At 38.8% G+C, this 23,223-nt stretch overlaps 1 protein-coding gene across 1 annotated transcript in view; it reads right to left on the bottom strand.

The window, feature by feature from the left end:
• Positions 1 to 23,223, bottom strand: part of ascc3 (activating signal cointegrator 1 complex subunit 3) — a 174,518-nt gene that overhangs the window by 124,084 nt on the left and 27,211 nt on the right. The window contains exons 6-8 of the mRNA XM_062422423.1: positions 16,642 to 16,840; positions 15,917 to 16,052; positions 12,161 to 12,286 (exon numbers count right to left, since the gene is read on the bottom strand). Coding sequence (XP_062278407.1) covers positions 12,161 to 12,286; positions 15,917 to 16,052; positions 16,642 to 16,840 — 461 coding nt within the window. The remainder of the gene's footprint in view (positions 1 to 12,160; positions 12,287 to 15,916; positions 16,053 to 16,641; positions 16,841 to 23,223) is intronic.

Raw genomic sequence — 23,223 nt, 5'->3', positions numbered from 1 at the left:
AACACTCTCTATTCCTCTGCTGCCAACATCTGCTGTGAATGAAGACCTCAGACTGATAGATCACATCTGATCTTAACATTGAATAATCAACTGAAGAATGACTAGAGCAATGGCCCAAATCACTTTTTTTTTTAAACTGACAAACAGGAGAGCACTGAGAGTGAAGCTTGCTGAGAGCCATTGAAGTCCTTATCTTGTTTTTTTAACAGCCATGTTGTATGTACAGTAAGGGCAAAATAACATGACTACATTACAATCTACATTACAAAGAATAATATTAAACAAGTTACTATCCTCATGTTTATACTGTTTTATAGTCAAGTACATACCACATTACACAGCTGATCGAGTGACTGGACACCATCATTATCACATTAAGTCATACAAACTGAACATAGACTTTGAGCCAGAAAGTCAAACTGACTGACACACACACACACACACACACACACACAGGCAGGATGCCAAGTTAATTAAGTTGACCCGAGTTGAGAAGACTTTATCAAGTAGAAATTCAAAGCAAACACACAAACTCCAGAGCCAGTGGGCTCATTTATTTCCTTTCCCCTAGATACAAAACACAAGTATAGGATTCCAGTAGCTATGTGTGTTTTGTTACAAGCTGAAGTCACCTTCCAAAACCCACTCAAATGTGGACCAATTGTGACAGCTAAGTTGCCGCTTTATTACAAATCAGTCCGCATCATTGCAGCTGGATGTCCCTCGTTGCATTCAGCCAATCCACCGATCCCTTCATTTATAGCAAGGCCCCAGCATTTAAAGCATGGAGAGTGAGCTCTGCTGAGCCCAGCTGGCTAATATAAGATCGTACACATCTGTGGTCAACCTTTCAGCAGCAGGGTTAAATAAAGTTTCTAATGAGAGCAGCTGTTTGAGTCCAGGGCAGAACCAATCACTAAAACCCAGCTGGCTGCTTTGCTGCACAACATTTTCGATGAGGCATTGAGCAATCTCTGACTGTATGAGAGAGAAAGATGGAGAGAATGCTTCTGTGAAAAGGAAAGAAATACAGTACACTGAGTGAGTTAGCTGTGCACGCTGTCTGTCTACAAGTAGAAGCAGTCATCCTCAGCAGTATACTGTGTGCATTGGAAGGTGCCCATCAGCCCATCTTGGGCTGCTGCTGAGTGGGATGGAAGCTGACAGGCTCATTAACACAGCGGATACAACGGCCTACGGCCATATGGGCAAACTGGGAGGACTGGGAATATCCCGCCAATCCACCAGCCACTTAAAACAAACTAATTGGACCCACATAGATCGCACTAATAATTCAACAGCAATAGCTAAACAGCAGTCTTGTGCATATCCTGTTTGTCGGTTTAATAGTGAAACTGAGATTGCCAGTCTATGTTTGAACACAGGAAGCACTCACCTTTTTTTTCTTTTTTTTTGTGTGTGTGGTGACTGCTATTTTGTGTTATTGTGTTTACTGTATGAGTCACTATATGAGCGCCTAAACTAATTAAATTCTTCTGTGCATCGGTAATGGGAAGCTAAGAGATATAATTGTTGTCATTTTCATGCCATCCTTTTAATTACTTTCTGGTTCCATTTCATTCCATTTGAATTGACAGCCTGATCAACTTTTAATTGCCAGTTTTTGCAAACAGCTTATCAGCCTGCTCCAAGCCTGCATGCAGAGTACTAAATGACCTGGCCAAACACACCCCCACAAACACACTCACAAACACACACACATACACACACACTCTAAATCCCAAAAGTCAATCCTATGGATACAAACACACACATGCTGATCACACACATGCACACGGAACCACGGGCGCCAGATGCATGGTGGAGTATGACAGAGTGAGATGCGGATGCAGCAAACAGGAGGCCTATTCATTTCCCTGCAGAACAGCAGCAGCAGGAAGAAGAGGGGGAGAGGGCACAAAGGAGGGAGAGGGAGAGCCGGGAGTTGCATGAAGATAGGAGAGGGTGAGGTAATCCATCACTTCAACCGCGCGGGCACCTGCTGAAGAAGCACCGAGGGCCTCTGTGAACACGTTGCGGCCCACCCTGCATCTAACTCCCATTAAAAACATTTAAATTCAAAATAAACAAACATTAATAGTACAAATGGTATTTTTGGGTTTTGAAACATTTTTAATGATATCTACCTGGATGTCCAATTAGGTGCTTGTTAAATGACTTCAGACAATGTAGTTAAGTTTAAAGGTGATAAGCTGAAAATGATGTTGTGATGTGTTAAGACGTAGTTGTGATTAATCCTGATTTTTATCATTCCCAAACTGAAAAAGTAGCTTGTTACTGGTACTAGGGTGAAGAGGTTATGTTGATACAGTCGCCATTAAAATGTATTAAAGACAGTTTTTCACTTTATCAAAATAGTCTTAATGATTCTTTTTGACAGTAGCATTCTGGCAGGTGTATAGCTGATGGTTTCCTTCACCTCACCTGAGTAAACAACCACACTGGGAGCTCAGTGAGTCATGATTCATTGCAATTATTATGAGGTTGAAAATTCAACTCAGAAAAAAAACTATTACCATTTGTTGAACACACTGACAGCAGATAAAATAACAGGGACACCGTATAATACAGCGAAATCTAATACAACCTCACCACATATTACAGGTAAATCATAACAATAGATTTGACTCGATGACTCTCAGACATGATAAAAAAAACTGCTGATTATCCCACAGGCTACTGCAAGGTCACTGGTGACTCATTTCAATTTTATTGCCTGACAGATTTATTGGAATCTGAATACAAACATTCAGAATTGATTGTAATGCAGGAGCACAGATGAAGAATGTAGACAGAGATATGAAAGACAACATGCTGTGCGATATCGTTTTATAAATTCTGAGCAAGTATTTTTCCTTTAATTTCTGCAGAAAATAACCGAAAACACAACTTCTATTTAAGATTTTGAAAAACTTGACAAAAGATGTGAAAATATGTGGCAAAACGTATTCAAATAAACTAAAACTAACAATAACCAACTGAAATTATATAAAGTGACCTTCTACCAAAATAATAAAATGTACACACTAAATCTAGTTTGATTACTGACACAAACCTTTTCAGAGGCTGACATTTAGTGCATGTTTAAGGTGATATCATTTGCCATCAGATTGGATTGTAAACTCTTGAACCTCAGAATCCTTCAAAGAAGCCTTGAAGACTTGAGGCTTGTGCTTAGCAAGTCTAAGCAAACACACAGAGCCACGTGTGTGCTGTGGGGGGAACCACATCAAAACTGGATTAGAAAATGCAATCAAGGTGGATTAATTATGGATGGCGGGCTGTTCACTTCTGCCTCATCTTTGCAGGCCTGTGCATATACACTGGCTGCTTCCTGCACAGGAAAGGAGAGGGCAAGCTGTCAACAGCCAGGAGAATCAAAGGATCTGAGTGAGGGCAGTGATGGAAGCCAACATACTGCACCATTGACAGCAGTAAGTCTGTTCACCTGTTACTATCGCCCCAGTCTGTAAATACAAGATGGCAGGCCTCTATTTGAATCCTCAGACGGCATGTTTCCAACATTCTATTACACAATAAGCTCCACGTTCGAGTGGTGGGTGAGAGAGAGGAAAAAGAGGGAGTAAGAGCAACAAAATTCTCTCAAATGGTGATTCTTCCATCATAAAAAAATATTGGAATCACTTCCATACACACATTCACATACTGTCTCAAGCTGCAGACCAGGCTTTTATTTGAAACAAGCTTCTGTTGTATAGAAATGTAGCAATTCCTGCACACATCACACATTAAATGCAAAATAGGTGATTTTTGCTGCTAGGGCTCTCTCATTCAAAACAATATCAGAAGACATAGTTTAATGATTTTGCGAAGTATTGTAGAATCATGGGAGTTGTTGTTTTCATTATTAAGCAACCACCATCGCTATCGTTGTAGTCAGCTACTCCCGGTGAGGATTTTTTCACTCTTCATTGTTCATGAGGTTTTTACCCAGAGTGGAATTATCCACAGAGGTCTCCTCGTCTACAAGATAAACGGACACAGTGATTAAAACACTGAATAAGGCAGTTTTATGTTAAAAATCAGTGTTTCTCTGATGCTGTTCAGTAGACACAGGACATCCAGAGGGGCTACTATCCAAGCTGCCATTGACATTTGGTCAGCATGTTTTTCCTCTGACAACTTCCAAGACGTTCTGAAGACGTTCAGAACTGGGAGCTGAATTATCCTCTTCTATATTATCTCCTCTTCTTCAAAACAAGCAGACCTGATGTTTAAAACTATTAAAAACAGTGAATAAAAATCAGTGCTGTTCGGCGTACAAAGGATGTGTGCTGAGCTGTTGCTAACATCTGCACAGCTTGCTTCTCTGATAACTTAAGATCAAAAATGTCCAAAAACTAAAATCAAAAAGTTAATTGTAAAAAATGTGGCTTAAAACTGATCAAAAGACAATTAATGACAGGGTCCCTCTTTCGTAGAGGGACTATGACACCATGGAAAGGGCAGGATACCAAATGCAACGGACCGTGACCTTGATTAAAATGACAGATTCTGGAGCGCCCTGGTGGTCCAGTGGTGAGAGCGCATGCTACATAATCGCAGCGTCCCTGGTTTGAATCCGGTTAGGGAGCTATGCTGCAGGTCATTCCCCTCTCTCTCTCCCTGTTTCCTGTCAGCCTCTCTACCAGACTGTCTGAAGAAAGGCATAAAAAGCCCAAAAATAAATCTTTAAAGAAAACATTTTTAAAAAATTACGGACTCTCTGGGTTTGAAAATTGTTGGAAACAATTGGGATGTAAGTACTAGGGATTGACCAATACCGTTTTTTTCATGACCAATTCCTATACTGTTTATTTGTAAGTCAAAGAGGCCAATAACTGATACTTGTAGTTGATATTCACTTGCAGTAAAGGTTAACATTTTTGTGCCAAAATAAGAGCTTTAGCTTTATAAGTCAGAAGCTCAAAGGACATAATTCCATCCTTCAATCCTTGGAGGACTTTTAATATGAAATATCAGCAAATGTGGAGCTTCATTGACAGTATTTCTGTTAGAAAGAGAAGCAGTGTTGACTTTACTGTTTGCTCTTCAACTGCAGAACCAGGTCTTTATTTGAGACACAATTATAAACAGGTTTTTCTTCCCCGTCTTCTTCTGTTATATAAGTGTATTTTATTGTAACTAGGTAAGAAGCATCCTTGTTTTCTGACCTGATCCTGTTTTAATTTGCTGATAATGTTCATGTCATCATCACCACTCTCTTGCTCAGAGCTGCTCTTTTTTTACAAAAATATTGCTTTCATTCACTAATTAATACTTGGTTGTGCTTTGCTGTTTTATCAGTATAATCCCTCTCTCTGTGGGCTTTTATGTTGATGTTCCTCAGCTCGGGTACAGTTTTACCACAAAGTCTCAGAGAAGACAAATCAGTGCACATCTTCAAAGCCATGAGGCTGTAATAGAAACTGTTCACACCAATTCATTTTGAAACAGCGACGGTCGATGGGTATACTCCAACATTAGGCCAGCAAACCAATGATGCAGCTTCATCACTCAGTGAGTCAATCAGCTAGGCAGTCAGTGACAGACAGTTAGGGGTTAAAAAGCTGCTCCATGGCTGGTCCAGCCAAAAAGTAGAAACATTCACACTTTCCTGGTGCACCTGGTTGAGTAAATGGGACTAAATGGGAATAAATTTGTAAATGGGAGCAGTACATTAGTTTAAAACTAAAACTCAGAGCAGCAAAGTGATGAGTAGGACATGACTCTTGTATTGATTATTAGTGCTTTGTTAAATTTACCATGTAGCCATTATAATAGAAATATTGCCACCCCCACTTAATGTTTTTACCCACTCTTTAGGGGTGAGTATTAATTTGTTGATTATTATCATTATTATTTGCAAATCTGCCTTTATTTGAATACCAGCATTTATCTAAACAGCTGTATTTGACACTGTAATTGTCTCAGTGTGGGACAAACAACACATAGTAGAAAATCATGCAGTAAAAGTTTTAAGCGTCAAGCAGCAGAAAGATTTTCAGTACAAATTGGGAGGGAAGAGTCATTCATTACTTATGCCTTTCAACCCAGCCACCCCCACCAAGGCTCTCTTGTAGCAACTGAAAAGCAAAGCTTTCTTTCTGTTCCTTAATCCTTCTCCCTCTACAGACTGTTTCCCTCCGGGAATGTGTCACTTCTCAGACTGTGTTAGCAGCTTGAGTGGATTCCTATCAATTAGTAGTTCATAGGAAGTGCAGTTTTGTGTGCTTTCAAAGCTTGTCAATATTTGAGTTACCACTATTGTCCACTATTCTGGTGGTATTATGAGGTACATCAGCTATGTGGCAGTAGTGTACGTTTCTCTGCATGTTTGGTCCATCAGTAGTACTAAAGACTGGCACTTGCTCTCACTCACAACACACTCCGTAATATATTTATTCGGATAAATTAGGAAGGCTTTTACCACAGTGGCAAGTGCGGAACGCCTAGACCCTGATTCATTAGTTAAAAAGCACGCTAATAAATTCCCCACTTTCAATGTTTCACAGAGCTATTAAAGGCGTACCAAGGCTCGCACAGCCCTGTTTCCCATTACAGCTTTCAATAAATGACAATCGGCACTCAGTGTAAACAGGAAGAGGAGGGGGAGTGTCAGACTTTTCAGCCTGCCTTTCAAAGCCTTCCTAATAGCACGTAAAGACTTATTAGGCATTGTGTGTCTGCGCTTTAGAGGAGTGAGGCACTTTGTTCCACAGTTGCCCAGGCTTAAGTTAATGAATAGAGCCGCTGCTTGACTGAGGCTAATTCACATCGCTCAGCAGAAGAGGTTCCATATCAATCTATATCAGTTACAGAGGGACTTTCAAAGATGAAGGGAAAACTGCTGGTGAGCTAGGGAGAAACTCGTGGCGAAGAAAGATAAGCCTTTTAGAAAGTTTGAGAAGACAGAGATGGAGCCTCAGAGAATTTACTTCAGTTCCTATTCAGATTGTTTGGAGGTTCAGTCTTTGCAGGAGAAGCAAGGGCAGAAATTCAGAAAAAGCTGAATGTCTGATGAAAGCACAAATACCTCAAGTGATAACTCTCAACAGACTCAAAGGTATCTTCCTGTGATATTCATAAATTGTCGTCATTTCTCCAGGAAATTATCCTATGTTTTTTGTCTTACTTCAAAGATTCATCAGATTCTTCATCTGTCCAGTGATTCTGGTTTGACAAGAAAGGCCTACTCCTTACCTGAACCCTGGTGAACTAGACCAGCTTTGGTGCACGGTTGGGCCTCCTGGCTCTGATCCTTTTCTCGTCTCGACAAACGTGAGACGAGAAAACACAGAGCTCGGCAACAGTTTCCATTCATAGGTTAACAAATGGACGTTGACAGAAACTAAAGCAAAATACCTCAGTGGTTAAGGGTTATCATTGCTAACATGGTTAACATATAGGAAGCAGAGAGGACAGCACCTACACAGCATGCCTTTATCTCTGCTGCAGCTGCTAATTACGCACTTTTCTTTTGTTCCATTCTCACACAGTGAATCATTACTTTTGACTTTTCTTCTTATCAGTAACAGATGTGACTTGAAGTCTAGTGAAGTACAATACTAGTGCAAGTTACTAGTTACTAGTACTCCAAAAAGTCAAAGTACACATAAAAAATGACATTTGGTTCCCCGCAATGCACCATCATCCAGTCTAATACAGTACATGGACCTACATGTTCCAGGTACATTACTGTATAAAAAGACCAGTCTGATATAAAGAGATACCTATCGGTTTTTTTGTTTTGTTTCAGTCAGAATAAGTGATTTGATGGAAGTTAAAAAACAACCCACAGGTTGAGAGTTACTGGGTGGAGGTTGGCTTCCTTTACTTGTTAATGGGGAGTTCCGACATCTGACACATGTAACACTATTTAATTATATTATACAGTAATTATATTACAGAATTACAAAATGTAATGATAATGCTATAGCTGTCAACATTCTATCACTTGCAAACAAATCAGTCTGACAACTGAATAGAATATGTCACTGTCAACACATTTGTTATACTGACAGTATTTTAACTTCATAGTTTGTTTATTTGTTTACCTCAAAACACATCTGTAAATAGTTAAATACATTATTAAATGATGGACAATATTGGGAAACTTTTTTTGATCTTTTCACTGTAATTCAGTTTTGTTTTGTTTTTTTTAACATTTCTTGAAATTGTAAAAGAGATTGTGACAATCGACACATGAAGTGAATAGTCTGAAGTGATTAGTTTCCTTAAAGGAAAATAACGATTAATTTGAACCTGATATATTTCTCATAAATAAGGCCACTGTGGCTCTATGTACCATTTTAATTTTGCTCTCTCCAGCTCTGTTATAAAGATTATGGCGATTCAAAAAAAGACATTTATCGTAAAAACATGACGATCAACGGGGCGAACTGCTGACCCGCCAACATAATTTTAACATGAATGGCTTAAAAAGTTTATTTCAGTGTCTGAACAAAAGTAACTACATAGGGAACTTAGCTTTCCTGGATGATTGTTGTTTTAGACAATAAACAATCTTTTTGTAAAATCGCCTCAATCTCTATGCTGACGATGATGTGATATGACACGATTGATTCCTTTGTCAATTTCATAAAATGTTGTCCTTCTGCAATCAGCATACAAGCAGGTTGACTCGGATTTACTGTCTCAGAAATCTCTGGCCTCATGTTACCTTACGTAAAAATAATACCATGCAATGAAGCATACAGGTTTTACATTGTGAAAAAAGAGAATGCTACAATTGCTTACTTTTAGTCAGTACCACGATTAGTACTTGTTATCAGCAGACACCTTAGTTGAGATATTGGAAACAGGAAAGCTTTTAACAGCCAGAGTTATAGCTTAAGTGAAAACAAAAGGTCTGAACTAAATCAAGGGAGCCACAGATATAAAAACATACACTGACAATGGTATTTATACATATATAATAGTATTTAACTGTACAGCACTGTTGCACTTATTAAAAGGATTCATCTGATCTACACCACCCTGATTATGATTGATATTGACAGGCATTGAGAGAGACCTCAGCTTTCAGACAGTGGAAAAACACAAACACACATACACATACATACACGCACCTGAGCCAGTAGCACGAACTCTGAAAACAGCGCAGATGTGATTAAACCATGCATAACCGTGCATACACTCAACCGCAAACACTCAATTACACACACACACATGGACCAAAGCTGGATCCTGTTTATTATGATGTCCATTAGCATGAGTGACAGGAAGGTTAAGAGAGGTGAGCAGCTACACTAGTCTCCTGAAGTGTGACAAAATGCTTCTGAGGTTTACGGGTATCATACTTCAGGGCCTTCATTAACAAAAGGCCACATTCAGAGAAGAAGGGGTTGACCTATTGCATTGCTGCATCTTCACTAGCGATGCAGTAATGATGGATTACAAAGCCCACTCCAGCAGACAGGCTGGGAGTAGAGCCTTTCAAAGACAATCATGTGTGTATATACTCTGCTGGGGTTTAATCTCTATCCTTCAGCCACACCTCTACCCTAAAGGCCTGAGCAGACTGGACACTCTCTAATATGGCCCGGTGGTGGCTGGGTAAAGTCTGCTGCAGGCTTACGGGGGAAACGCATGTAGCAGTATGAGTGTGGGTTTGTCAGTCAAGGTGTCAGTCAAACTGACGGGTCATTGTGTCCGCTGACAGCCAGCTGAGAGCTACAGCACTTCCATTAAGAAGGAACATCACTCATTGGCCATTACAGCCACAGTCCACTCCTGTTCACTGAGATGGAGGATAAAGGGGACTATATACACAAACCCAGGGCATCAGCAAACTCTCCTGTCAACTTAACAGACATGCAGGTAAGTGCTGTTCATAGAGGTGTACTTCAACAATCAGAGACATTATTATGCAGAACTGGAGAGTAATAGAGAACAAGTAATCCATCCGTTTTTATTTGGTGGTCCAATAGCATCAAATTTGAATTCATCAACAAATTTGCTAACATCTGCATCCTGTCAAATCCCTTACTGAATTAATTTGAGCTCATTAGGGATGGGTTCTAATAGCTGGTTGTGTTTTAGATCTGGTTCCTGGTCTGCAAAATACCCGGATTGGTTAAGCTCTGACGCTAGCAAATCTCTTACTGTACATTTCACTGTATCTCTCCTCACTCTTTTTTTTTTATTAACAAAGACCCACAGAAAACATACCGGTAGCAGTGTCTCATTTATAGCCAGTCATTTCTATCTCTGGTTTAAATGACAAATATCACCAGCAGCAGATTAGATCAGCTGTAGCTAATTAATGTAAATTATGTAAGAGTCGAACTAAAAAGTTAGTTTGTTGTCTGGTTAATGTGTCCTCACCAGCTGCTGTCTGTATTCAGAACAAGACTGTGAGTGAAAAAGACACATCACCTGTAACACCACTGTACAACTGCCAGTGGACTTTGTGTTACGCCTGTCATGATCAACTACTTTTGTTGGACTATATATATTCTCTCAGAAATAATCCTGATAAACGATATTACTGTCATTTGAAGATCATTTTATACCACTGATATAATGATAATATAATAGCATAATAATGTAAAGGGGATTGTAGAGTGGGTGCTAGACTGTCATTATGGTTGTGAACAGAGTTATTTACCTTTAATTCTTCTTCAGTCTCCACTCAGGACGTACACAGTGAGGAATGGAGGACACTACTTGCTTAGACAATGTGACATGAATAGCCTCTTAGCTGCTAATGTGAAGTGTGGAAATATTGAGGTCAAAAAAATGATCAAGGTCATGTCGATGTATCATATGATACCACATGATGATATTGATAATTACGTTATTGTACGATAAGACAATAATTATTGTGACAGGCCTCCTTTGTGTTTCTGTAGTTTCACAGATTGGAGGCTCTCTCTACTTAAACAACACGTATATTATGCTGCTCATCTCATTCTGGGATTGTAAATATCAATTAGGTCACTGAAAACTGTGAGCAACTTCTGAGCCAATAAAAAGTCATTTGGCTTTTTGAGGTTTAGTTATTTTAGGCTTTTGTTATTTGCCAACACTGAAAAGTAAATTCAGTCGCAGTCCACAATTGATGCAACAATATCACAACCCTGGAACTCTACAGGAAAAACTAAAGTAAGAACATAGAAGACACTGTGATAGCTGGACCATGTGATTTTACTGTGATAAGTTTGTATTGCAAAGTTTGTGCTGAGATGGAGTCCTTCAGGCAAAAGAAGACCTAGACCAAAACTGACCTGGAATAGAGGTGTAATAGAAAGGCTAGCCAAAATGAAATGGAATGTCTTTTTGTGAAATACAGAGAGGAGATCATTACATTACAATGAGTCTTTCTCTAACAAATGATCTTTGGCCAAGTGGTGGCTTACACACAGCATTCTAACTAGATATTATGTTTCCTTTTAGTATTTTTGAACGTACTTCCAACATTAAAAGAATGTAATGCTTGGAATGTGAACAAGATGAGAAGATGAATTCCACTCTCATGTGTGGACTCTTAGTTCACCATAAAGACTGAGCCTTCTCATTTTGAAAACATCTCTAAATATTCACTGATTCACACATTTATCTCATTGCTTGAATCCAAACACAAACAGAAATGTTGTGGTTTTATGGGGAGTTAGGTGTTAGAACTATTCTTGGTTGGACTTCGTAGAGTTTCCACTGGTTGTCTGGCAACCTCACGGCGACAACGAAAATCGAGTATGTCTTTTCTTTTCGCACCCTTTTTTAAAATCCTCTACATTCAGCTCGGGTGGTCACTTCTATCTCGGTGTGCTGCAGTGATTACAGTTCATGGACTGTGCTTATAATAGTTACATGATGAAAAGAAGCTTAATAGAAAATGTGTATCAAAGATTAACGAGATATTAAAGCTGTAAACTATGTGTAAACATTATGTTGTATATAGTATAAGTGTTATAATAAAACATTTGATCTATATGGTTGCCATCATCGCTGCTATGTTGTCAGCAGCAGGGTGCATACAGGTATATATTCATTGTTGTGACTGAACATTCCTGACACCAGAAATGTCACCGTCCATCCTCAAAAAGCACACAGTAATCGAACCCGAGTGTACAAACACACACCAAAACAAATACCAGTATAGCGTGACTCCTACCTCATCTAGTTCAGAGATATAGACGGGCTTCTCTTCAAAGCCGATAGCCATGGGATCATTGGGCGGGATCTCCACCTCTTCATACATCTTAGTGTTGTCTCTACGGATTCCCTCGGGCAGCAGCAACTGAATGTCACATACACACAGAGAAAAAAAGAAAGAAAAAAAAAAAGATGAAGAAAACACAGACCTCACAAATGACCTCAAACGCTCAAAAAGTAACAAACCCACATTTTAAAATATACTCTATAACCTGGAAGGATATTCAAAGTCACAAAAGACACTATTTCAATGTAACCATAACTCTAACTGAATGTATGGAAACACTTTAACTGATGCTTAAAGGTCATTTGGAATATAATGTAATATATGGCCATACTATATTAAAAACTGTGTAAAAAATCCCATAATAGGAAAACAATAATGCATTAAATATTGAGGTTTTCATGAAACTTTGTTTTGTTTCTTTTTAGCAAATGATCTGGTAAACACAGTGAAAGTTTGATTCATGGCGTTGTTGGATGTGTTTTATATTTTGTTATAGTTTGTGGTTCTCATTGTTGTACTATGAAGGTGAGGCAGCCAGAGGTCTGACAGTTAACATTGTAAGGACTTGGACTGATGATATAATCAGGCATCATCAATCAATCAATACATCAATCAATCTTTATGTATATACTGTAGTGTCATATCACAACAAAAGTCATCTCAAAGCTCTTCACACATAGAACAGGTCTGGTCTATACTACTTTAATCTAATTTAAAGTGAGGAAGAGAGGGAGAAGAGGGGAAAGAGGGGAAAGAAGAGAGAGACAGATGAGAGGGAGAGAGGAGAGAGAGGTACAGTAGCTATCATGCAGGGTTTAGACCTTTGTTACATGTCATCACTGTCCATTATCTAATCCATCTCAAATCCAAAACTCTCAAAAACATTTGAAAAACTTTATTGGCAGTGCTCCTATTGGCAGGCTGGGTGTGAGACACTTTGATCATGTGTTCTGTTCCTCATCACGACCCTGAGGCATTCTGAATAAATGCCACTTGTTTTTCATACCAGTCAACATACTGCTCAGGAACAACCTAATAGAAAAAGAATGTAGTCTCTGATGTAAAACTAAATGAAACATTTATTAACAATGGAAGAGACTCCATGTCTATGTGTTAAGTAGCATTAATGATATCATCACATTTAAACTGATTATACAGTGGCAAAAATACTTCCACCACAGTGTTTCCCCTACCATTGTACAGGCCTGGCGGGCCGCCTGGCCAAGGTGACCTGCCGCCAGGCCAAGAAAAAAACAATCAATATGCCAAAATTAAGCCAATTCAATTCATTCATAAATCAGTTATCATTAGGAGCGCCTCTGTGCAGCGCAAAGCGAGTCAACCTGCTTCGTTGCCTAGTAACGATGCGAGTACCGCTGCTGAGAGCGCGGGCATATATTCTGGGATGTTTAAGATTTGCTAACCAACTATGGCGCCGCCGAAGAAAAGAAAAAATATCGCGGGTGACAAACAACTTAATATAAAGAAATTTTTCTGCCAGACCCCGGAGCCAAGAAAAATAGATGAAGGGAGAGTAACAGAGGCAACTCCAGAAAAAATGACAGGTGCAGGTGAGACGGAAGAAAGGGGGGCAGATTGCAGTGGAGAGGGGGGCTGCTCGGTTACTGCCTCTGACACCGGTCCGACTACCGACCCCCGTCCGACGGGTGACCGCGGGCCCGGTCTGACCACCGACCCCCGTCCGACGGGTGACCGCGGGCCCGGTCCGACTGGTAACGTTGACCCAGCAAAAAAAAATACAGCTAAACACAGAACATCTGGCTGGGATCCCGAATGGCTTAACAACCACAACTACAGCCCTTGGTTGTACCACACTCCCCATGGTAAGTTTACAATTTGTTGTTTAGCTTATATTTTTGTGATTGAGGAGCTTCTCTCTCTTTTCTTTTCTTTTTTTTGGTAAGCAATAATGATGAAAATAACACAGACAATAGGCTAGTTTTCCCAGGCATTGTCAAATATATGTAACTCTGTTATAATAAAATGAATAAAAAACGTATGTGTTTATTAAAAAAAATATTTATAACTGATAGAATCTCAATTATGTGTAGGGATGTTTTGTCGCTTATGCCGTCAGCATAAGCAGCCCGTTAAAAGAGGACCATCCCAGAGGGTTTTCATTGAGATCCCTTCTGCAATGTACAGAAAAGATGCACTTGATGCTCATATGGGCTCAGACCACCACGCTGCAGCCTTTCAGGCCCATGCAACTTTGATTAAAAGTTAGATTAAGCCTAATGATTTCATTTAAGTGATATAATTCAGTAATATAGGCCTACAATGATTTTTACACACACACACACACAATAAATGATCCTTAAATTTAACAATTTACTAAATAAGCTTTCTCATTTTTGGTAGGTGAAAACAGACCTCAGGAACAGGCTGCAGGGGGAGCACTTGGGGGCCTGCATGAGAGTTTCTATCAATGGTCCCCCTGTGGCCAAGTTCCCCTACGACAAGGCCTTGGTGAAGTTCTTCACAAAACCCAGAAAAATCAAGTGCAGCAGAGAACGATGCACACTGTGTGGTTGAAGTGCCAATGTAGCATGTTCCATTTGTATGCAATAAATGCACCTTAATAAGTCACTCTCTCCTTGTGATCTTGAATACACTCTGGGTGAACAAAAATTTGAATGCATATATAATAATTGCAGAATTGCAGACTGCTTGATGTGCCTTGCTGTGCGTGTGCCACACGCGTCGCGTCTGTTTAGGGTTTTTTCGGTGGGTACCACCGGGCCTGAAAAAAATTCTAGGGGAAACACTGCACCATATATACTAAACTAAAACAAATGTTCCAAACACCAGATAAAAGCCAAAGCTAATGAGTCATATGTCCTTTGCTGGGGTTTAATGTAAGAGGGGACTAAACAACCCCACACAGTCAAATGTGAAGCTGTCCTAAACTGAGAGTAGATGTTTCTGTGACGATCTTGAAGATGCAAAGGAGTTCTTTCTTAACGGACGTTTAATACGAGCTGGGATCGTAACACTACATGCGTGAGGCAAATGAGCATGAGCGACCCAGAGGGAACAGCAAAGTGTTGTGAAATCCTTGAATATCATATTAATAACAGGTGTCATTGATCTCACTGTGAGACTCATCTTACAGCCAATTCAGAGCTTTGGACACCAAAGACAGTTTGAATCAAAAATAGTGACAGCGTCAAAAATGTAGGATCAAATTTTGTCATTGTGACTGCTGCTACAACCAATGTTCAGAAACACAGAATAAAATGAAGTATCATTTCTGATTGAAGTATCATACCAGCACTGAGGTCAAACAGATGAATAAGTTAATGATGTGTTTCTGCTTGCATATATATTCTTTGTTCATCTCCATTTTAGTGCCACAGTTCACCAGACATCTACCTCACCAACTGACATGACTTGAATATAATATAGTGCAGTCTGCAACCACAATGTTTAGGTCCACTCACTCATGTGTGACATGCAATGAACCTGCAAGGACACTGTTACTGCACAAAAAGGGGTTTTAAGGTTGTCGAGGCGGGATCATCCCTGCACCGGAGAAAACTCAACCAACCTTATTCTGAAGTGGTCCAAACATTTAGAGAGAAGAACAATCACTTGCTCTTTTTCAACTTTTCAACTGTGTTAACTATCCGTGCCAAAAGGAGCATTACACATTAAGTCGACTGGAAAAAAAAAAAAAGGACTCACGTTGGCTCCTCCGACAAAAGCAGAGGTCTTCGTGGCCTCTACGTAGCAGTCGTAGACGTTGGGATATCGAATCCGCTCATACACTCTTTCTCGGGTCAGTATAGGATCACGGCGTGCAGTCAGGAGAGCCTGCTCCCTACACAAGAAAACATAAAAACTCTAAACTTTATAGAAACGCTTCTTGATACAGTTAAACTGAATATTGGAGGAAGAAAGAAGTCAGTGTCAAAGTAAAGGATGAAAGAAATAAACACCAGCACAATGTCACATCTGCATCAACTTTCTTCCATACATGAACCCTCATCTCCATCTTTTTTTTTTTTTGCTTCAGAATAAATAGTGCAGTTGATGGATGATTCAAATGAAGAGGCAAAGATTTGAGGCATTATGTTCCTTCCTAAAGTGGCTTACCTCTTTACTAATCTGTTCCTTCACACTGTGCTGGATTTGGCCATGCTAAGTTTTTAATTAAACAGATCGCTGCTCTATTTTTTTCCCCTCCCATCCTCTGAAATTAAACTTTACGAAAAATCCCCTACATGAAAAGGTGTGACAAGCTGCAGCTATGACAAGCTTTTTAAAAATGTTTTTATTTTGTATAGCTTCAGCCAATTTGTTGTGAAAAAAGCAGAAGCTGGTTGGTTATTGTGAGAGCGCAGGTGGAGACGGGTGGACAGACAAATGAGGGAAAGAGGACCAGGAGACAGTTTAAAGAGCTGAGGTACCTCTGGACTCTCATCTCTCTGGGGTCAAAGTTGATGATCGGATCGGCGGGGTCAAAGTCATCAATTCCCTTCCCTCTCTTCCTCTCCCTCTTCTCCTCTCTGCGGTACATCTTCATCATCTGTTTCTCCTGCTCTGACTGGATGGTCACCTGGCACCCGTAGGTGGGCTTGGTCACTTCTCCGCTGACTTTTCGGCCATCTGGAGGAAATTCAAGCACAAATACACAATAAAAAAAAAGGTGTCACAAAGTGTAAAACAGGATTAAGTCACAAAAGCATTTTCACAGATGGACCATCATTAAATAAAGCAAACACAAATACTGTCAATTGTAGCTTTATTCAGAGTCTGTAGCATAGACTGATTTCCTACTGAAAAATAAAACAACAAAACAAAGACATTTTGCAGGAATTTCAAAATAAATACTATATGTGTGTTAAACAAAGATCCAGACTTCAGGAGATTTAACAGTAATGTATTTGTCCCGAACCTCGTGAACAGAACATTAGGTCAGGTAGCCAAGTGAAATACACACTAAATAAAGTCAACAATTCAGCACACGTGGAATGTCCATAAGTTCACTGATTTACAGCTCATATTATTAGCAGTATGGTGAATGCAAGTGAGGAACCAGAGCTGGAGAAGCTCATCATCATCTATTATTTGGGAGTGTTATGGATTTAAAAAGTCAAAGCTCCAGCAACACCTGTGGCATAGAACAACTTTATTATTAGACCAACGTGTTTCAGCTTGCAGCCTTCATTAGTGTCATCATAAAATACATTAAAAACAGGATTTAAATACTGTAGTTAAAAAGCAGAACAAATGTAAAACTGTTCTACAAAAAATAACTCATTCTCTGCATCTAGATATGTATCAGCCAATGGGTTATCAACCAACATGGTAACTTCAGGCCAATCATTATCAGGCAGGTAGACAAGGGGAGACATACAGTAGGTGACACCATTTTCAGTCCATTAACCAAAGGCCACCAAAGGGGTGAAACTTGAGTTACTGCAGAAGTGGCTCAAATCTAAACTGTGCCTATCTGATATGCCATAGTTAGCTTAGGAGTGTCACATCAACACTGGACAAACACTGGTGGATCAGACCAAAACGGTCTAATTGTGTGTGTCCACAGATCCAGGATTAAATGTTATGGGGACAGGGCCTTCTCTTCATCCCCTCATCCTATTCTCCCCCACTATTGAGACTTTCAAGAGAATATTTAAAAACATACTTCTACTCTCTACCTTTGAGGTATTTCACCTGAAGTCTACACAGTTTTGTAGACCTGGTGTCACCATGTGTTCTATAGTCTATGTGACCATGTGCATTTCTATTACTACTTCTATTTTTTTTATTGTTGTAGTCATGTTTATCATCATTTTGATTTCTTGTGTATCAAGAAACAGGAACAATCAGGCAAAATCATAGTGATTATTGCTAATTACAGGTCTTGAAACCAGCTAGAATATTCCCTCACATGTGCATTTCAGTTTTGAAAAAATTCAATAGAGAGATAATGTGGAGATACTGAGGACGCCCACATCCTTTACACATACTGAAATGTTATCAGTATTGTTTATTGTAATGTTCTGTTCATTTGTGCACACACATGATTATTCTACAGTACAATATGAGAGCAAAAATAAAGTAAATAAAGAGCACAAATGTCTAAATTACACTCAGAAGGATTGTTTTTGTTTCATCCATGAAACCTGCTAGAATCCACACTTGAGTAATAGATCAAAGTGTTTGAAATATTGACACAAAAAAGAGTTATCCTTCAAGGAACAGCACAGCAGTGTTCACATTGAGAACCCAACATAAAAACAAATTCATATTTCAGCAGTGATCTTGATAACTGGTTGATATCAGGTGTGTGTGTGGCACTGCATGGGTTAATGTTCCCCATTGCAGCCTCCCTGTTTGAGGCACAACAGCTCAATAAAAGGCAGAATTGCTCTTGAAAACAGATGAGATCTGATGATTGCACCGTGGCCCGGGCTGATTGACTGAATGATTTCTTCTTTATCTCGTCTCGCGGCTCTACCTGCTTGCACGGCCTCCCCCCTCGTTCAGGCAGCACCCCGCCCCCCCCTCTTCCTGTCACTCTTACCCTCCCTCCCATTACCTCTCCAACCCCCTTCAACTCTGTCACCCTCTATGCACCAATTTCTCTCTCTCTCTCTCTCTCTCTCTCTCTCTCTCTCTCTCTCTCTCTCTCTCTCTCTCTCTCTCTCTCTCTCTCTCTCTCTCTCTCTCTCTCTCTCTCTCTCTCTCTCTCTCTCTCTACAACAGTGATTGCCTCCAAATCTCCAGGATTCTCATTTCCACAAGTGATCATGGTACCATAATGACTGCGACGAGCATCGCCAAAACAGATTGTTTGTTTACAAAGTATATTTTCTTACATGTAAAACTGGTGTCTTTAAAATCATTCTCATACTTTCTATATATTTAGTTTAATGCCACATGGGATTAAACAATAAGGACAGCCTCAGTCTTATTAGTGGGAGTGGGAGGTACTGGGAGCTGTGGTGATGTACAGTCTGATGGTTGATGGTATGAAAAAGTTCCCCTATGATATTGAGAAACTTACTATTTACAGCCTCTGCCCAGTTACAGTCCAGCTACCCCACACCAAACTCTGACAGCAGACGACTACAGCAGATGATTTAATGCCTTTATTCATCATCTGTGGGATCAAATCATCACATTTCCACACAGTCTAACAAATCTAAATAAGTTTTGTTCTATTTTTTCACTCAAGTAATTTGGACTGTTTGTAAAAGTGGCCTGTTTTGCTCTGTGAACAACCACACAGTATGAAAGAAAAGTGCAAAAACTAAAAATAACTAAATGAGATTCGGCTCAATTGATATTTAGAGTCATGGACATTTCAGGGGCAGCCCTGAAGATAACATTAAACTATCATCAAGCTGCTTATCATTAGTGTTATGAATGTTCTTTCCATGCACATCCTCTTTAAAATTGGGAAATGAGTGAGACATCATCTGGATGTCATATATATATATATATATATATATACATACATATATATACACACTGTGTGGTAATCTAATGTGAGGGTTTAAACTTCAGAATCACGTATGCATCTACACATTTTTTCTTTTCTTATAGAAATACCATATATTCAGCTACATCTAAACAACTGTACTAGGACTCATGAAACATTTCTGCTATCACAAAGTAATAATAATAATAATAATAATAATAATAATAATAATAATAATAATGAGTTTAATCCTCCCTATAATTCTGTCTGCTCACAGTCTCATTTACATTTAAAGTCTATGATGCTGAAGAAAAGACAGTAAATGATTACAGAGCATTAAATTGAATTCTATATTGAATTGTATTAATTAGTTAAGTAGTGGCCTTCTAATGCCAAGATGTTGTTGTCAGAAACTTGTCTGTGTTGCTTGTCAAACTCACAGCTGTGAGCTGAGTTTTTGCTTGAGCGGCAGAGAAAAGCCTCTGTTCTGATTGTGGCCTGAGGAAACTGTCGAAAATACTTGTCAGAGAAACACTGGCATCGTCTTCTCAGTAAATTCTAGACAGAAGCATTTTCTAAGGTACATCAAGTCTGGGAACTTGATTTCTGCACTGTTATCTACACATATTCCTAGACAGCTAGTGTACTGCACTTAAAGAGAAAAAGAAAGGTGATTAATGAAGCAGCCAAAGCCATGTTAGACCTGCAGATGTAATAAACAGAATAAAAAAACACAAACATTATACAAATCTGCAGCTTTTAATGTAATAATCCCACTAATGTAATAAGTTTGCCACAAATGTAATATTTCATTTCCCATAATAATAATTTTCTTCAGTTTTGCAGAGACATTTGCAGGAAGGTGAAAATATTCAGCTTTCAAAAGTGTAATAATGTCCAACAAATGTAATAGGCTAAACCATTCATCTCTAAAAATCTAGAATAATATCTGCACCTTATTGGAGTTGCTAACTCTGAGGCATTTTCCCCCCAAGTTTTCTTACAAAGCCAATAGTAAAACATCTCAGAGGGTAAAAACAGGATCATGTCACTCTAGAAATGAAGATGTAACCAATCATATTGAATTATAAACAAAAGTTTCAGTACAAACTCCCCTGCTTTTCAATTTAACTATCCACATGTAAAGAATGTAACATATTCATTGGTTTTATATAGATTGTTTCAACTATTTTTTGCTAACAATGAGTAGAATCTTTAATATCCATTATTTAGAAAGAGCAAATTATTCTAAAACCTGTCTGAATGAGCTTATTTGGTCCCAAAGAGAATTAAAAATAAGGTAGTTTCATGTTTTGGTTGTAGTAACCTTTTAAAGACAATAGCAGCGTATTATTGAACCACTTAAATAAAATGTGTTTGCATATCAAAAAGCCAAAAACCTTGAATATATATTTACAACAGTCTTTCATTGTCAGAAGTAATGAAAGGAAAGTCTTAAGACTGAAATTAAAGGCTTGCAAGGAAAGAATCTGAATTCTATGTACCTTACTGAAAAGCATAAATTACAGGTTATATTTACTTAAACGTCTTGAAGTCTCATTCAAGCTCTAATTCACCTACTATTGTTTGAAAGAATTATTAGATAGTTGTGAAGTAACTATAGTTTAAAATGTAATAACTATGGCTCAAATAAAACATTTTTATTCCACCAGTGTGAATTTTTGGCTGAATGAGTCTTCTGTTATTTATGTTCAGGCAAGTTGTGAGTCATCACATGTTGAGCCTGGAGTTTCACTTGAGTCAAATCATGTGACCCGAGTCATCTACGCCTGCTACAGTAATAGAGTTGGAGCAACATGAAGGCAGACAGGGTGATTACTGAAGCAGAGTGAGTTAGTAATATTAGTTATAACTAACAAAGCACTGCCTAAACTCAGTGGTCATAATTGACATGACATGATGATAATTAGAATTAGACATAAAATGACTGTACATGTTCAGTGCAGTTAGACAGTTATACTTTAAATCATATGTGTGTGTCTCACAGACTGAAGACCATTGTGCACATGCTTCTACTGTCTACACTCTGTGTGATATGCACTGGACCAGGCTTAGGCTACGGCCAACGGATAATGAGACCTACAGTGTTACACTGAAGGTACTCAAGGGGGAAATTGATGTCCCTGTTGCAGACAGAAGGGAAAAAAAAATCAACTGTCAGCTCTGGTCAGAATAAAGAGAAATGAGAACCAGTATTTCTTAAGTGATGACAGAGAGTCCGTTGTTGCTAAAGAAGTCTGCTGCACCAGAACTTGTTAGGAGAGGATTTGATGCCACTAAAGGTTCTAATGCATGAAAAGTAAACATCAGAGAGAAGAGACATACTCTGGGATGAGTGAGAGCTGTTCAGCAAGCATTAGATGTATCCACACAGAGCCAGCTGCTGAGAGCAACACTTCTAAACAGGCCACATTTGAAGCCAAAGTATACAGGTTTAGGAAAGACACCAAACAGACCTACATGACATGACAGCATGGATATACGTACATACACGTATGTATGTATGTATGTATGTATGTATGTATGTATGTATGTATGTATGTATGTATGTATGTATGTATGTATGTATGTATGTATGTATGTAGGTTCAAATGTCATATACAGACATCTTCTTTACATGGTTCTCACACAGGTAACTATAGTGTTTAGTGAGGATAAATAATATTCAGTTGTTACTGACCTCTTATTACTTAAACAATACTTACTTGCAAATATTTTAACTGTTGAGAAAATTCATACTGAAGCTTTTGTATCAGGTTATGATGATTGGTTATAAACATTTCATTAAAAGTGACATGACAATGTTGTTTTGCGCTTGAGACTCAGAAATGTGGAGTAAATATAATTAGGATTTATTGCTTATATTATACACACACAGTTGATCAGTCTAAATAGGAAACAATCTGAAGCCCATTGGCTGTTGAAGTCATTTAGAGTTAGTAAGCTTAAAGATGTTGATTATATTAGAGGTTTAACACATTTGTGGGAAGCTAAAGTCTTACCTTCCTGCAATCATAACAAATCCCTGCAAACATAATAGTTACACTAACACTTTTAGCATTTCTGGCCATTTGGTGAATCTAAATCCAATATTAACCCTCCTTTGAGCTCTGTTTTGGTCTGAACTTCTGGTTTATTAGCTGCACTCCACTACGAACATCTGAATTTCTCCCTTGATGATCAGTAAAATCTTATAATCTTATGCTAGGTTGATGAGCAGAGTTTGCAACTGGCGAAACCAAAGCAATTAGCTTAAAAGCGGTACATGTAGAAAAGATAAGGAGCTCAAATGTTCCACAGAGCTCAGAAGAACTGCAACATGTGTGATCATTCTCTGTGGGTTTGTTACTGATAGTGCACACCTTCCACATTACAAACAGTCTTTAAAGTCATCATTCATATAAAATGATTGATTATTTTAAAGTAGTTTATTTATGCGAGTCTGTTCCGTACATGAAGCATCTTTCATTTAATTGGGTGTTTGTGCTTCCTGCTTTCTCATTTTCCAGAAATACTCAAAATTATTCCAAGGGTTGCAACT

Source organism: Scomber scombrus, chromosome 7 (assembly GCF_963691925.1).
Source record: "Scomber scombrus chromosome 7, fScoSco1.1, whole genome shotgun sequence".
Taxonomy (NCBI): Eukaryota; Metazoa; Chordata; class Actinopteri; order Scombriformes; family Scombridae; genus Scomber; species Scomber scombrus.
This window is presented reverse-complemented; position numbering and strand designations above follow the sequence as displayed.